The sequence below is a fragment of the Schistocerca gregaria genome, chromosome 7, assembly GCF_023897955.1.
Source record: "Schistocerca gregaria isolate iqSchGreg1 chromosome 7, iqSchGreg1.2, whole genome shotgun sequence".
In the NCBI taxonomy this organism is placed as follows: Eukaryota; Metazoa; Arthropoda; class Insecta; order Orthoptera; family Acrididae; genus Schistocerca; species Schistocerca gregaria.
In genome coordinates this window covers 188,211,202-188,227,202 of record NC_064926.1, presented here as the reverse complement: position 1 = coordinate 188,227,202, position 16,001 = coordinate 188,211,202, and the positions used below count along the sequence as shown (strand labels likewise).

The 16,001-nt window shown below is 37.4% G+C and overlaps 1 protein-coding gene across 43 annotated transcripts in view; it reads left to right on the top strand.

The window, feature by feature from the left end:
• LOC126282273 (protein polybromo-1) overlaps positions 1 to 16,001 on the top strand; it is a 279,039-nt gene that overhangs the window by 239,924 nt on the left and 23,114 nt on the right. For 33 of the 43 annotated variants that reach the window (XR_007551357.1, XR_007551356.1, XM_049981915.1 and 30 more), the window contains 3 exons: positions 406 to 528; positions 6,818 to 7,088; positions 8,196 to 8,346. Coding sequence is in view for 41 of the 43 variants with exons in the window: in XM_049981915.1 (XP_049837872.1) it covers positions 406 to 528; positions 6,818 to 7,088; positions 8,196 to 8,346 (545 nt within the window). In the remaining 2 variants the exon portion in view is untranslated. Of the gene's footprint in view, positions 1 to 405; positions 529 to 6,817; positions 7,089 to 8,195; positions 8,347 to 8,750; positions 8,813 to 16,001 lie in introns of all 43 variants that reach the window. The other 10 variants (XM_049981916.1, XM_049981903.1, XM_049981926.1 and 7 more) reach the window with 1 other exon arrangement.

The following is a 16,001-nucleotide window of genomic DNA, read 5'->3' as shown; positions in this document are numbered from 1 at the left end:
GTGTCTTTGGCAAATGGTGATGTTCCATTACCTGCATGCATGAAACCTTTCCTGCTCAATATCAGATTTTTAAGTAAATTTTTGTGTGATTTGGAAATTACTTTCTGTAAATTGTAATTGATTGGTTGCTTTCTCTATGTTTTCATATTTCTGGCAGTCAGTTTTTTATGGCTATGGTATAGAATTTAACTTTGTCCTCATCATAACAACTTTATGTAGTTTCAAGAAAGAAGTGAACAATGAACAAAAAAAGTAACATTTGCACTGAGAAGGCCTCAGATTTTGATTTAGAAGCATTTTTCTTATTATGGGAAGATTTGTCACATCATTCTTGTCAGAGACATTTGTTTGATTGATATTTAGACAAATATCATCTTTTTCTGAAGCCTTATGGTTTGATTCTAGAAATCCCAGGGTAAGAAGCTGGTGACTGGTTACATCCTTTATTCAGGAGATGTTCGGCGAGCAGTCCAGGCAAATCATCCTGATTCAAGTTTCGGTGAGATCAGCCGAATAGTTGGAAATGAGGTAAGTAATTTAGAGCTGTGATGCATTTTGATGGTTTTAATATTATAATGAGTGCACACTTCTCTATTTTGTATAATTTCTTTACTCAGTTGTTTAACAGTGTGTTGGATTGAAGGGGTGACGTGTAAGTGAAGAGTGAGTGTGGTCGAGATAGACAAGGTTTGGTCATTTTTAGGGACATTAAGTTATAAGATTAAGTTTCTAAAAATGGAAAATGCAGGATGGAATAGTGGCAATATTATGAAAAGGATAGATTGCTACTCACCATATAGCGGAAATGCTGGTTTGCATTTGTTTCAGAAGAAGAGCTTCTGGTCAAAAGATAACATGCTTAGTAGTATTTTTGTTGTGCCTGTCTGTGACTTACCATCTCTACTATATGGCGATTAGCAATCTGTCCATTTCATAATATTTTCAAGATTTTCTCATGTTTAATAAGTAGGCTTGTACTTCATATTGGGTACAGTTTGGCATGCTGAGATTGGTTTCCTTTGCCAACTAGATGTGGCGTGAGCTGGTAGGTGATCACCTTAGAAATGTAACTTTTGTCATTTTGGCCCTAGGTCCACAAAGGAGTTAGGAAGGAAGCTTGTCCTACTAGCTGTATCCCAATGACAGAGAGTTAGTATGCAATTTTGAGTGACGCCCTGAGGTGGCAGCCAACAGCCATATGGAATTGCTCTCCCAAAATCCATAGTGGTTATGCCTAGCGAGTGTATAGAGGGCAGATTGTCAGCAGTTTAAGTTTAAAGTTAACAATCTATCTCTTCTAAGCCAGTGCTCTTAGTTGGCACTTAGGGCACAATGAATTATCCCAGAACAATACAAGAAAATGTTTTTAATGAGCTATTTGAGATAATAATTAGACTGATTTGTGATAAAATTTTAATCTCTTAGCCCCATGCCCCACAGCTCCTCTTAAACTTCGGTTACATGATAAATCAGTCAAATCTTAAGGCCATGAATTATACTAAATACCTAGGAATTACAATTATGAGCAACTTAAATTGCAAAGAACATATAGAGAATGTTGTTAGGAAGTCGAATCAGAGACTGTGTTTTATTGGCAGAACACTTAGATTGATTTTGTTTCAGCCACGAAAATAAATCATTTACAAAAGATCATTGCTATTGCTACAATTTTGTAAGGCTGTAATATTGATTATACAAGTTATCTGTAATTTCTCAGTTAGTGTCATTAATGTGGTGGAGGTTATAGATTCCTCCCATAGTCCACATGTGTAGTGCTTTGTTCCATAAATCATTGATGATCAATGTCAGGCATAATGTAACAAATGCTAAATATCTCAAGAAAATGTCTTCTCTTACGTTGTAGACAGTACCTGCAGTAGTCCACAAATTGCTTCATTACTCACTCCATAACAGATAAATGAATTAATTGGCAGCGTGACACAGTGGTAACTACATAAGGGCTACTATGGTGTTGCACAGCATCATTATTTTTATGATTGCTACTGCTAATACTGCTGCTACTACTAGTGGCCATGGTCAGACACAAAGAATTAACTACCTGAAGTCCTTCAATTTCTGCCAGGTCCGAAATAAGTAGTGCTGCAATAAAGTGATTTACAAACAGTAAGTATAGTGCACACATTTTAAGTTGGTTAATTTTAAATGGGGTTGCTATGTGCAGATCAAACAAGTGCTGCAGTGGAGAGATGCAGGGACAGTAATGAAAAGGAGCTCCAGCAATGTTTGCAATTCTTATGTAAGAAAAGACTTCTATTGAGCAAACGTTGCTAGCATCAGGTTCTTTCTCCTTGAACCAAGTTAGGAAGCACCCATCATTAATTTGCTGTCTTATTTGCACAAGACCACTAGAGTCTGTCAGCAGTAAGGCTGAAAAACTAACACTGATAACCCCTCAAGGTTAACTGCTTCTCAAGCATGTAACAACCCCTAATGACAAGAAGCCACCTGAAAATGTGACCATCACTTACTTTGCAACAATGGTTAAAATATTTGATTTTTAATCACAGCCATTGCATCTGTCCACTCCAATTTCATCAGGTTTCTGAAGTCAGTTGAAAGGTAGTAATGTAGCCAACAGTGTGTTCGCCGATGTTTGGCAAGTAGATTTTTTTATTTATACAGTTAAATTTCCATGTTAAATAATGCTATAGGTGTTTGAGATTGTGGCTTTCTTTATGGTTTAGAATCGTGGCTTCTAAAATAAAACACGTTATACTAGACCTCAAGCAGAAATGCAAAATTCAATAGAAGTTGAACTGAAGTTCATCACAATAAGACATTGCTGCTATGTACAGTGTTGGATGTGCCAACTGTTTATGACCAAACTGTAACACATACCTTGCAATGTTTGACATCTTCCTGGAGTACCTACTGCCATTGCTTGCCATCATTTCACAAACTAAAAATTTAGGACGTTTCATAGTGATAATACTACTGCATACATGCACACTCAAGGACAAAGTTTTTTTGAGAAAATGAATGTATCTTTGGATTTAACAAGGTATAATCATTATGTGTGTGCACTAAATTTAAGATACTCTGAATAATCCGGCAGTTTCACTAATCTGGTACACACAAGTGCAAGGAATGTCCGAATTAGTATGCGTCTAACTGATAGCCAGGGAGAAGTAAATAGATCTCATGAGCCATTTTTGTGCCAAGTGTGGGAAATGCTGAAGAAGGAAATAAAAAGTGTGTGTGTGGGGGGGGGGGGGGCAAATTAATGTATTCCAGAAGGGGTGGGCGGCATGATGTGAAAAGTTTAAGAATTCCACCATAGATAATGATTGTAACTATATTATGAAAAAGATAGTTATTATTCACCATATAGCGGAGATACTGAGTCACAGAGAGGCACAACAAAAAGACTGTTATAGAGTGAGCTTTTGGCTAACTAGAGCTATGTCGAAAATAGACAACACACACACACACACACACACACACACACACACACGACTACAATCTCTGACTACTGAAGCCAGTCTGGCTTCAGTAGTCTTACTGTGTGTAAGTTGTGTTAGTGTAAGTGTAAGAGAGTACGTGCGCGTGTGTGTGTGTGTGCGTGCGTGCATGTGTGTGTGTGTGTGTGTGTGTGTGTGTGTGTGTGTGTGTGTGTGTGTGTGGGCGCGCGCGCATGCGTGCGCGTATTTCCAAAGAAGCCCTAGTTCGCCAAAAGCTCGCTCTCGTGACAGTCTTTTTATTGTGCCTATGTGCAACTCAGTATCTCCACTATATGGTGTGTAGCAACTATCCTTTCCATAGTATTGTTACATTCCATCCTGAATTTTCCATAGAAAATGATTGGAACTGTTTGGAACAGTGGGTGAACTCTTATCAGTCAACAGCCCCTCAGTTTGCTAGTTGTACAGGATGTAATTACATAGTGTATGCAGTTGGAAATGACATACTTGAGAAAACTAGTGAATTATCTTCCTTTCTGAATTTAGACCAGATAGGTACTCAGGTCCCCAGGCTGAAAAACCCGTGTGTAGTGAGGACAAGGGTGGAGAAAGATGAAGGTGAATGACTTGGGAAGAGTGAGAAGTGTTAATAAAAAGATAATTGCAAGGTGCAACTAAGATTTAGGGAAAAATGGGAACGAGGGGAGGGAGGAGACCAAAGATTTAAAAAGCAGTCAATACATGATCATAATAAATAAAAAGTATGTATAAAAAATAATGAAATCAAAGTTCAGGGAAATTAGTATGAAGTGGAAGGATCTAAATAGTTTGTGCGGAGTGACGGGAACTCGGAGCTTGGAGTCATGCTGTAGAAAATGTTCAGTAACTGCATACTAAGTGTTCCCAAGGCAAACAGTTCTTTGCCTGTTCATGTACCCAGCCAGTTTAGTGACTTTTGCTCCTACACATTGAAAAAATTCTGGAAGTTAAAGATTATGTTTTCCTATTGTTTTATGTTACTTTTGAAACTCTCACAGCTTTTGGTTTTTTGTGAATAGTAAATTTATAAATTTATTTTTCTTCATGTTGCTTGTGATTTCTTTTTTAATTTTTCCTCATGTGTTTGCTCGTTTAGTCTTCTGTCATCTCCATTTTTATTAACACACTTAAATTTTTTTGATGCCATCATTTATGTATGTATTCCTTGTTTATAGTTGGAAAAATTGTTTTCTGAAATAGGAGTACTTACACATAACACACAGACAGGTATAATATGAAATTTAATCTCGATGAAATAAGTCCTCTGTTGATATAAACTTTCCAAGAAATCAGTTATTTTTGTGGCCTTCGTTGTGAAGATAGACATGATGCAGCTTTCAGTGCTAATCTACCTTTATGATCCTTTTCATCTCAGCATAATTACTGCACACACCTTGGTCTCTGCAATTTTTTATCGTCACGCTTCACTCCATTATGGAACCTACAATTCCTTGATGCCCCAGTATGTGTCCTATCAGCTGATGTTCCCTTATTTGTCAATGGCCTTCCAAATTTGGTAACACCGATTCCTGTCCGATCACAGAAGTTAAGCAACATTAGGCTCAGGTAGTACTTGGATGAATGACAGTCCGGGGATATGGCAGTTGCCATTGGTTTTAAGGACACACAAGTCACAGAAGTAGCATACAATTGAAAGACTTGCACCAGGCCATGGTTCCACATGACAGTTATTTATTTATCCCTTCTTTCAGTGAAGTTGACCTTTAAATTTATTTTCTCCACAATTTGATTCAATGCCTGTTCATTGGTTACCTGCCTTCAGAATTATTGTGTAGTGTCCCATTTCAAACACTTGTCCTACTGAGGTACCTCTAGAAAAACTACCCAACTCATTTATTTATATTCTCTTTCACATTTTCTTGACAAAATTGATTCATAGTGTGTTTCCTAGTGTTCTGAAAAGTTGTTTGCATGTTTTACACAATATTTTGATGACTGACCCAACTTTATTCTTCAGGTGCTGTGGCTTGTGCTCTTACATGTACTTGCTACCCGGATTTTAACCAGACCATGAACTGTTGTTGACCTCACGCCAATGCTTATAGCTGAGTTTGATTCTCAACATCCACTATGCCCTTTGATGATCTTTTTGTCTTCTAGAGCTTGCACTGATGTTCCATGAAACATAGATTCTCGCAGCATTTTCTAGCTCTGTTGGAGGTGCTGGCTAGCAATAATTTAATAAATTGAGTACCAAATCCCATACATTATTTAAATTGAAATCTTGATGCCTGTTTATTAGATTTTCTGGCATCTTTATTTTTATAGACACTGTAACAGTGCTGTCCCAGAAACTTAACATTTGCTCCATGATAATGGTCAGCATTACTACTATAATTAATTTGGCAGTGGTTTCAATTTAAGAAACACTTGGGCGGTCTGACACTTAATTTATTAAAATCCCACAAGTCATCACACCCATCAGAATTGGGAAATGCTGAGAGAATTTGCATTTCATGGAATATCAGCATAAGCTCTGAAAAACAAAAGAGCACCAAAGAGTATAGTGGAAGTCAGGAATTGAACTTGGCTATAAGTCACAGCTTGAGGCCAACAATAGTTTATATTTGATTGGAGTCCAAGCAGGGAGTGTACATAACAGAAAACTTGGATTACCTGAAAAAGATGCTCCGGTTGGTTTTCAAAATATTGTGCAGAAAATGGAAACAATAGCTCGGCAGAACACCAAAAGCACACTATTATGTTTTCTTACAGTTTATTTCTCCTTTCTTTTCAGCAAGTTTTTTTTTTGTGATATTTCCAGTTTGATTTTATATTCTCCTACTTATGCCATTGTCAGTTATTTTGCTACCCAAATAGTAAAATATGTATATTAGAAGAATTGGATTGATAAAAAATCTACTCAACAAGTGGTGGCAGGAGAACACACAAATAAAATGTGTTATAGTTTACTTCTGGTGGAAAGGTTGAAGGGGAAGGAAGAAGGGTGAAGGAATTATAACATTTAGGAAAAGTGATAGTTTTCTGAAAACTCTATCACTTTTCTTAAATCTCACCCGTCCTTTTCCTTCATGCCAATTCTTCCAACCATTCTGACAGATGAAGGAGCCACTGGCTTCAAACCTAGAAAACTGTAATACGTTTTATTTGTGTGTTCTCCTACTGCTGCTTCGTGAGTAGATTGTGTAACTATCCAATTACTTATTTTCAAAAATTGATTACCTTCATTAAAACACACAAACTACTACCAGAATATTGTTTCCTTACCTGAGTCATTATCATCACTTAATTTAATCTGTTTACTATGCATTACTTTGTTTACCTGTTTTGAATTTTGTCTGGTAATGTGAAACCATTTGGTGACTGTTTTCCAGTGGCGTAATCTTCCAGCCCAGGAGAAGCAGGTGTGGGAAGAAAGAGCTGCAAAAGTTAATGAAGAAACTGCAGCAAAGTTAGAAAGTGAAAATTGCCCTTCACCAACTCCAGCAGGAACAGGAAACAGTGGAAATGCAGGACCAGATACTATCTATGAATGCTTGTGGGATAACTGTGACTGGCAGTTTGAGGATCAGACAGACTGTATTGACCATTGTGTTAACGAGAGTTCAGGTCATGTGCAGGCCCATTTTGCTTCTGCACCACAAGGTAGATTTATTTTCATGTTTGTTAGTAATAACATTCTTCGCTCATTTGTTTCAGTTATAGTGCAGAAGTAAATGTACTGCTGGAAACTTGTAAATGTATATGAAGGGAGGAATGTGGAATCTGTTACCAAGTGCCATGGCATGAATAGATGCAAAGTAAGGACTCAATTATCTTATGTCATTGCTCCAGTTTATGTTGGAATTCACTTAGAGGGGTGCCATTTGTATGGGGGGTTCTTTTTAGACGACGCAAATCCCCTGCCACATGTTCAAAAGCTTCACTGATGTGGTAGGTCTTCTGACCATTTAATCCTGCCACACAAATCTACAACTGGGTCCAAATGAGTGGGTTACACTTGTTTAACAGACCCCTTTACAAAATGTAATGAGGCCAAGGAGCCTGACAATTTTGGTGGTCTTGGCACAGATAAAAAAGAGAGAAAAGTTTCCTGCTGGAAAAGTTACATAACTAAATGTTTCCAGCATATGTTGGTGAATGCTGTAGGTTCTGATAGTGTAGCAGTGTATACATCTAATCTACACTTCAGTCGTTCAATGCATCACTGTATTTTCAGTTGTTAGCTTTACACCTTCCATTATTTATATTTCACCCGGGACTTTATGTTAGCGCATTCATAAATAACTGAAAGTTTGGTAAAGATGAATTGTCCAGTCAAAGCTTCATCACACTTAACCTTATTTATTTGTGGCATGTAGGACTAAAATGCAAGTTATGTTTTTCTCTCCACATGTGTGTTACATTTTCTTAAGAATTTCAACTAAATTATTATGTTGTCAGGAAGCTTATAAAAATCCTGCTGTAGTTCATTGTTTTAATAAGGCGAATTTTAGTGAAAGCCCCCTCAGTAATCAGTCTAGTTGATGAAACTCGAAACACTCATTTTGCTGGCAGTTACGTGTAGTCCTATCACCACCTTCACAATTCTGTGACAGGTAACAATCCAATGCATTCACTGACTCACTGTCATAGTTAGTGCAACAGTTCAGCCTTTTGTAACTTCCTGAATCACACAAATATTACTGTTAAAGGTTAGTCTGGATTTTAACTTATTTGTTTTACTTTTATATTTTCATGTCTTATTTGCAGATACTGAATATCAGTGTCAATGGCGAGGTTGTGTGAGATTAAGGAAAGGAATGCCTCCGTTTCCAAGTGTTTTGCGCTTGGCAAGGCATGTGAAAGAGATTCACTTGCTCAAAGGAAATGGCCGCGCTGTTCCTCTTCAAGAACGTAGCAAGTATGTATTGATATGCCATTATATTGTACATTTATATCTTACATTGCTGTTATAGTTTGTTTTCACTGGAAGCGAATATTGTTGGAGCAGTTACATGTGGGAACTAAAATTTAAGACAATTTAAAGGATTCTATTTCTCCATGTTTGTACTTTCTATGAGGAATAGATCATCCACTTTTGCAAAGCATTTAAATGCTGTTTAAGGTAGGTGATGGTTGATAAGGACTCAGTTTCTTTTTTATTTTCTTCTTTACAAATGAAGTTGCAGTTTAGGACTTGCATCTATATACAGAATGTGGTCAAAAAATATACTAGTGTACTATTTGACAAGAAACTATGAATAACATCCAACTCAGTAGTCGCTGAGCCTCCGTTCTTTCTGTGATTCCCAATGGCTGTTACAGGAACTTTATGTTTTCGAGGACATCTGCACCACCGCAAACAGCTACCACTGCTGACACTACTGGTTGGTCATGCTATTGGTCTCTGTAATTTGTTGTGTAGCTGTATTAAACCTTTTGCTTGAAATAACATTGTGTGGAACTATGGCTGCAAAGAATGTGCACCATCATATTCACCTGCATATAAATGAGTCCATTGCTTGCTTATCCTAATGCATATGTGTAGGAGATGTCATTGAAATGCAACTGTTACCCGCTTTCAGCATCCAAGTTTCCTGCAAGTGCACAACTTTTATGTCTGTTTAGTGTAAAGCGAATGCCGTTATCTTTTCTTTTGTTTTAAATTTCACAAGATTTGAGTAAACTTGTTCTGTAAAGTGACAATTTGAAACTTTGACTCCACATTCTAAATTCATTTTTGAGCATACCTTGTTTCTTTCAAATTTCATCTTTTCCCTAAAATTTGAAAAACTTATTTTAGTGAGTTGTGGAAACAAAGTGTGAGTTGTGGAAACAAAGTCAGAGATTGAAACTTCCGAGGAGATTAAGTGTACTGGACTAGGACTTGAACCTAAGCGTTGCCTTTTGCATACAGTTTTTACCAAGTAAATTATATAGGCACTCCTCATAGCAAGCGTCACAGCTTCAATTTGTCAGTCCCCTATACAAATTTTATAAACTTCGCAGAAGCTCTCTGAAATACCATGCTGAAACACGCAGTTGCAAGGAAACGATTTGTTCTCAATCGAGAGGCTGTTAGTTTGTGTACAGATATTGTTTTCAGTTGTGTACTTCTGATGAAAAGAACCCATAGCTAACAAAACGTGAAAATCAATTACAGTTAAACATTTGCATGTTATGACAAACTGGGAGTCTATAACAGTTTTGCCTTTCCTTATTACGAGGAATTACATTAACATGTGTTTTAATGTTTTCAAAGCATGAATATGCAATTTAAATTGTATACAAAGCGGTAGGTGACAGTAATTTTACAGTTCTATTGTAATATTCCATTCCTGCGAGCCTTTCAATTGGAAAATGCTTTGCAGTGCCAATGCTAAAGAGCAAAACACTGCATGTGTAATTGTGTACATTATTAGGATAGGAGGCAAGAAGATGAGCCCAACTTGGATTGAATGCAGTTGTCAAGGTAGCATTCATTGGTCTGCTAAATGAGTAGATATGAGGGAATTTTAAGGCAGTTTTCCAGATTGATTTACTGCGTGGTTCTCCATTTCTGTATCATATACGCTAAATAATTACAGTGAGAACATATCATACCGTATTCACTCAAATCTAAGCCACACTTTTTTTCCCCAGTTTTAGTAATTAAAAAAAGCCTGCAGCTTAGAATGTAGCAACCTTTCAAAAATTAGTAACAACAAAAATAAATTTCTTAACACAAACATACCAACAATGCACAAGACTTTAGGATTGTTGCACGAGTTGATACGCTGGGGATCATTAAGATTTCACGTAATGCACCTATTGCTTCGTGGAATTTTGTGAAGTGTTTGTTGGTGTTAGTGAACCATAATGAAGCGCTTTCATTATAGTGCCAAATTCAAGAGGAGAGTTACTTCTTTTGCGAGACAAAGTTCTAATCGTGCTGCAGGTCTGCGATACGGGATTGATGAGAGCAGCATTAGGCGATGGCGACTACAGAGAGATAAATCATTTGAATATTCAAGTAGCAGGAAAGTATTTAGTGAGCCAAAGTGTGGCAGATATCATGCACTAGAAGTGATTTTAAATAAATTTGTTAAGGAGCAGCGTCAGAAATTCCTGCATGTGAATGCCGAAATTTCAAAAATGAAGGCATATGAAATTGGTAGAGAGCTAAAAATCGAAAATTTTAAGGCTAGTCACAGTTGGATTGATCTGTTTATGAAGCACTGGGGTTTTTCACTTCGGAGGTGAACTTCAGTTGCACAGAAGCTGCCGAAAAATTATAAAGAAAAACTGGTCGAATTTTAGTGCTTCATAATTGGACAGTGCACAGAAAAGCAATACCTTCTTTGTCAGATTGGAAATGCTGACCAGACTCCTGTATATTTTGACGTGCCAATAAATTATACGGTTGATGCCAAAGGTAAGAAAGACACGTGTTCTTACATCGGGTAAAAAACAGCGGATGTCAAAGACTTTACTGAAATTGAGAATGTTTCCAAAAACTGTAGTTGTATGAGCAAACGAAACTGGGTGGTTTTCGGAGGACATTGTGTTGGAATGGATTAGGCGTATGTGGAACTGTCGTCCTAGCGCAACGCTTGGTTTACGCAGTCTGTTGGTATTAGATGCATACGTAGGCCATACAACACCTGCAGTTAAATGAAAATTAGAGGAAAGCAGAACGGACTTGGCAGCAATTCCTGGTGGGATGATGTCAATTCTGCACCTACTTGATGTCTGTCTGGATAAACCAATTAAGGACAAGCTTAAACGCATGTACACAGCAACACTTCGTATAAGATGTATTACAAACCTAATAAAATTTTGTTTTAAATGTCAGCGTTTAATTTCTAAGTTATTTTCATTCTTATAAGTGTTGCTACTCTGCATTGCACAGGATAGAAAAGCATGGAGAGCTGCATCAAACCAGTCTACGGACTGAAGACAACAACAGCACACACTGCATTGTCATCGCTAAAAATCTACTACAAAAATCTGACTGGCAAAACTGTTTGGGATGTATGTCAATACGGCCAACTCTACATTCTGAATTTTTTCCTGCCTGTGACAAGAGAAGGTTGCTAATAGGAACTTTTATGAATCATTAATCACATGCAGTATTCTCTTCACCATCAAAATAATACGAATGTAAACATTATGTCATGTATTCTTTCGTGTTTTGCTGCTATTTCAGTTAAATCCTGTCTGCCTAATAAACTGCAAAACTAGAGTGAGACAACAGGCGTCTGCAAAGATTTTCAAACGGAGAAAAATTTTCACTAATTTCTCACTCAGAACATTTTCTATCATACACAGTTTATTATTTGGTTCTTGTTGATCATTATCAAAGAAAGCAGTAGTGTAAGTAACAACAAATAGCAGTCTTGTTTCGCTAATGAGACAATTTCTCTCTCTCTCTCTCTCTCTCTCTCTTTCTCTCTCTCTCTCTCTCTCTCTTTCTCTCTCTTTAAATTGTAAGCGGCGGTAGAGTGCACAAAAGCAAGCCATGCTGCAAGCGACAACAGGTTGTAAAAACCCATTATCAGAATGCGATAAACAATGCATGACACAGTACAATAATGCATTTTCAGTTTAGAGTGACATAAACACCTATAACAAAGAGAACGGCACTTATGAGATCAAAGCAAAATAAGCAATCGATTCAAACCAGACAAAGCACATGAAAAAGGAAGGGTACCCTTATAAATATGGATGGAGTGCCTGACACATAACGATGGCTACCTAGTAAACCTTAACTGCTAAGCTTACACTCGAACCAAACTACTGTAGCTGTATCTTCATCCATTTGACCTATATTGTGGCTCATGTTACAATGGACCAACTTTGTTTCTATTTGGAGGTGCGGTCTAAAACTGTTCTCTCCCCTTAAATATAGTGTCTCAAATTTCAGGTGCGGCTTATATTCAGGGAAAATGTTTTTTTCCTTGATTTAGAGTCTCATTTTTCAGGTGCAGCTCAGATTCGAGTAAATACGGTAGCTGCATCATTAAGTACTACAAATATGTATTTATTTTTGCATATTGTAGTAAGGTTGAGAAGCATATGCTGGTGGTAACAAAAGTCACTCATGATGCTCAAATACTGACAACAAGTGAGCTTACATTAATAAATAAAATACACTTCCAAGTCCTTGATTTTTTTAAATCATCCAGACTTGAGGAATGTTTCCTAGAAGCTGAAGACTGAGATGAAGAGAACAAAGGAGATAATTGATGATGAGTGTCACACTCGTCAAACACAGCAGTATTGTAACCATTTCTAATCCCGTTTATGTACTCACCAAATTCTCCCCAACTCATAATTATTTTACACCTCTGAAATGTTGGGCATCATCTGAAATTGAAGCTGTAGTGAAAAATCGCAATGTTGGGTATAGTCTGACATTGAATCCAGAAGGGTTAACACTGTCAGGCTGGAGACCTGATAGTTTTTCATCAGTAGTACACATCGGTTAAGGTCTACGTTAACACAAAGGAAATAATGCTTGTTAAAAGCTCTTAAGGGTGTTGGGGGAGGGAGGGGGGGCGGCAGGGTGTGAGGTGTGTGTGTGTGTGTGTGTGTGTGTGTGTGTGTGTGTGTGTGTGTGTGTGTGTGTGTGTGTGTGTGTGTGGTCGGGAGAAGGAGTTGTTTTTCTTTCTTTTTTTTCTTTCTTTTTCTTTTTTTAACAGGTCATTATCATGCTCAGTGGTTATCAACTTACACTCTCATGCCAAAAAGGAAGCATGTGAGAAAATGTGAAGATCACAGACTCATCAGTCTAATGATCCATGCCTTGAAAGTAGTTCTGAAAGTCAGCCATCAGACATAGTTTGAAAAAGCGAGAAATTGTTTGGCGAGACATAGCCGTGAGTTTAGGAAAGGCTAAGGTACAAGAGAAGACAGAGTTGGATTAAACATTCTATTGCAGAACTACCATGATTAGGAAAAAAATATAGGCCTTTGTTCTGTTCTTATTGTTGTGTCTTCACAACCCTGTGTGGGTCTTTGCCGTCTTAACAATTTCCTTCCATTCTGCCCTCTCATTTTCTTTCTTTCCCATACTCTGATTCCTAGGGCTATGGTGTTTTGTTCCAATCGTCCAGCCATTGCTTACATTGTCTTCCTTTTAATTTTCTTCCTATTGGTTTCCATTGGAAAACACCGTTCCAGTTCTTGTGTCCTCCATTCTTAGGAAGTGTCCCAGCCAGGCTATTCTTTTAATTAGCCTCACAAATGTCAGATCCTTGTATGAGATGATCAAACTCATAATTGGTCCTTGCTCTCCAGGTACCATCATTATTTCGGATTCCCCCATAAATTTTGTATGGTATTCTTCGTTCAAATACTCAGTGTTGGTTAGCATCCATACTTCACATCTATATGTAACCATTGGCCTAATCATAACCTCATATATAGTCATTTTGAGCTGTCTTTTTACCATCCTAGATGTAATTAGCTTGTTACATGTAGGATCCATACTTCACATCTATATGTAACCATTGGCCTAATCATAACCTCATATATAGTCATTTTGAGCTGTCTTTTTACCATCCTAGATGTAATTAGCTTTTTACATGTAGGATAACACCTATTACCACTCAAGATGTGGGCGTTTATTTCAGTGGACATGGACTTTACGTTATTAATATTAGCCCCTAGGTATTAAAAATGCTGAAAATGAGAACCTGCTGCTGACCAGTTATTCAGGTTACTGTCAGTGTTCTGTGGAATTTCATGTATTTAGTTTTGGTTTCATTAATTTCCAGTCCCCTATGCTGTGCAACTATTTTCAGTTCCACCACTACTTTCTTTAATGACACCCATTGTCTACAAATAACTGCAGTGTCATTAGCATATGCAGTCAACTGTGTGCTTGTTATACCTATGTGTTCAAGTATTTGCAGTTTTTGTATGACTGATTCTGAGGCCAAATTGAAAAGCATTTTGGAAAGAGCATCACCTTGTCTAACTCCTTTATTGATATGGCAACAGTTGGTTAATTTCCCATCCACCAAAATATATTTGGTGGTATGCCAAGCCAATGTATATCTTCTAACATTTCCTATTTAGACTGTCAAAAGACACAATCATGAAAGAAATCAAAGAAGAAGAAAATGAAGATCTAAATGCATTTGTTTTTGCTGATGACATCGTGATTTGGGGAGAGGCGGAAATGAGGGTTCAGAGTCTACTAGATTACTAGAACACAAAATTTAAAAAAATCGAATTATCTGTGAGTAGGAACAAGACAGTGGCAATGAAGATGAGCAGGACACCCAAACCATGTCACATCACACTGGAGGAGGAGAAGGTTGAATGTGTGAAAAGCTTCAATTATCTGGGTAGCATCATATCATGCAATGGAAGTTCCAAACTAGAAGTCTTATACAGAATAACAAAAGGATACAGCTTCTTCCACCAAGTACGAAATTTAATCTGGGACAAGGAAGTCCCTCAAAGAGCCAAACAGACCATGTATAAAACTTATCTCTTGCCAGTCATGATGTGTAGTCTAGAGGCCAGTATCATAAATAAAAGAGAAGAGTCAAATTCATGTGAAATGAAGTTCCTTAGGTCAGCTCTACAGAAAACAAAGAGAGAAAAAATCATAAATGATTATGTAAGGAGAGACCTGCAAGTGACATTGACTACAGAGGAGAGGATAAGTGCTTTGAGATTGAAGTGGTTCAGTCATGTGAAGCGAATGCACCTGACTCGAACTCCACGTCAGTATTTGGAGATGGAGGTACGAGGAAGAAGATTGATTGGGCGGCCAAGAAAGAGATGGGCAGGCCAGGTTAAGGAAGATCTCAAGAGGGAGGAGTAACATTGAATTTGGCAGAGAGGGAAAAGCTATACCAGGACAGAAACTAATGGAGGCATATTGTTAACAAAGTTCCTACCCGGCTCGCTGGAAGGAATTCCTGATGATGATGATGACTATCAAAGATCAGCTTGAAATGCTTGTAGATATTGTTTAGTTTCATATTAAATTCATATGCTATTTCCTGTATTTGCCTCAGTACTAATATTTACTCCAAGGTTGATCTGTTATGCCTAAAGCCACATGTATAACTTCCACATATGGGACTAATCTATTGTAGAGGATTCCAGATAAAACCTTACATGCAACATTCAACAGAGTGATCTTATTTCTGTAAAAGTAGGCTCTTCCATTTTTGGCTTTACTATATGGTGTATCCATCGCTCCCTATCAGTGCAATCACCCCCCAAGTATTACTTTAAAATATTCCCTCCATGTGCTCATCACTTTTCTCTTTTGTCAGCATGCTTCTGTCCTTATCCTTGCAGTCTATTATTTTATTTGTGTCCTTCTCTTAACTACTTACAAAACTCTCTACTCTCATTCCTATTATAATGCTATTCATTGTCTTTTATCTTTCTTTTTAAGCCTGCTCTTTTCTTTCTTCTGCATACCCTTGTTGGTCTAGCCACTTTTTAAATATACAGTCTGGTTAATTCATGTATTTCGTTGAAGACATTTTAGTCCTGCTTCTTCTGTTGAACCAGCTGTCTACATTCATCATCATCATCATCATCATCATCATACCACTCCTCGTT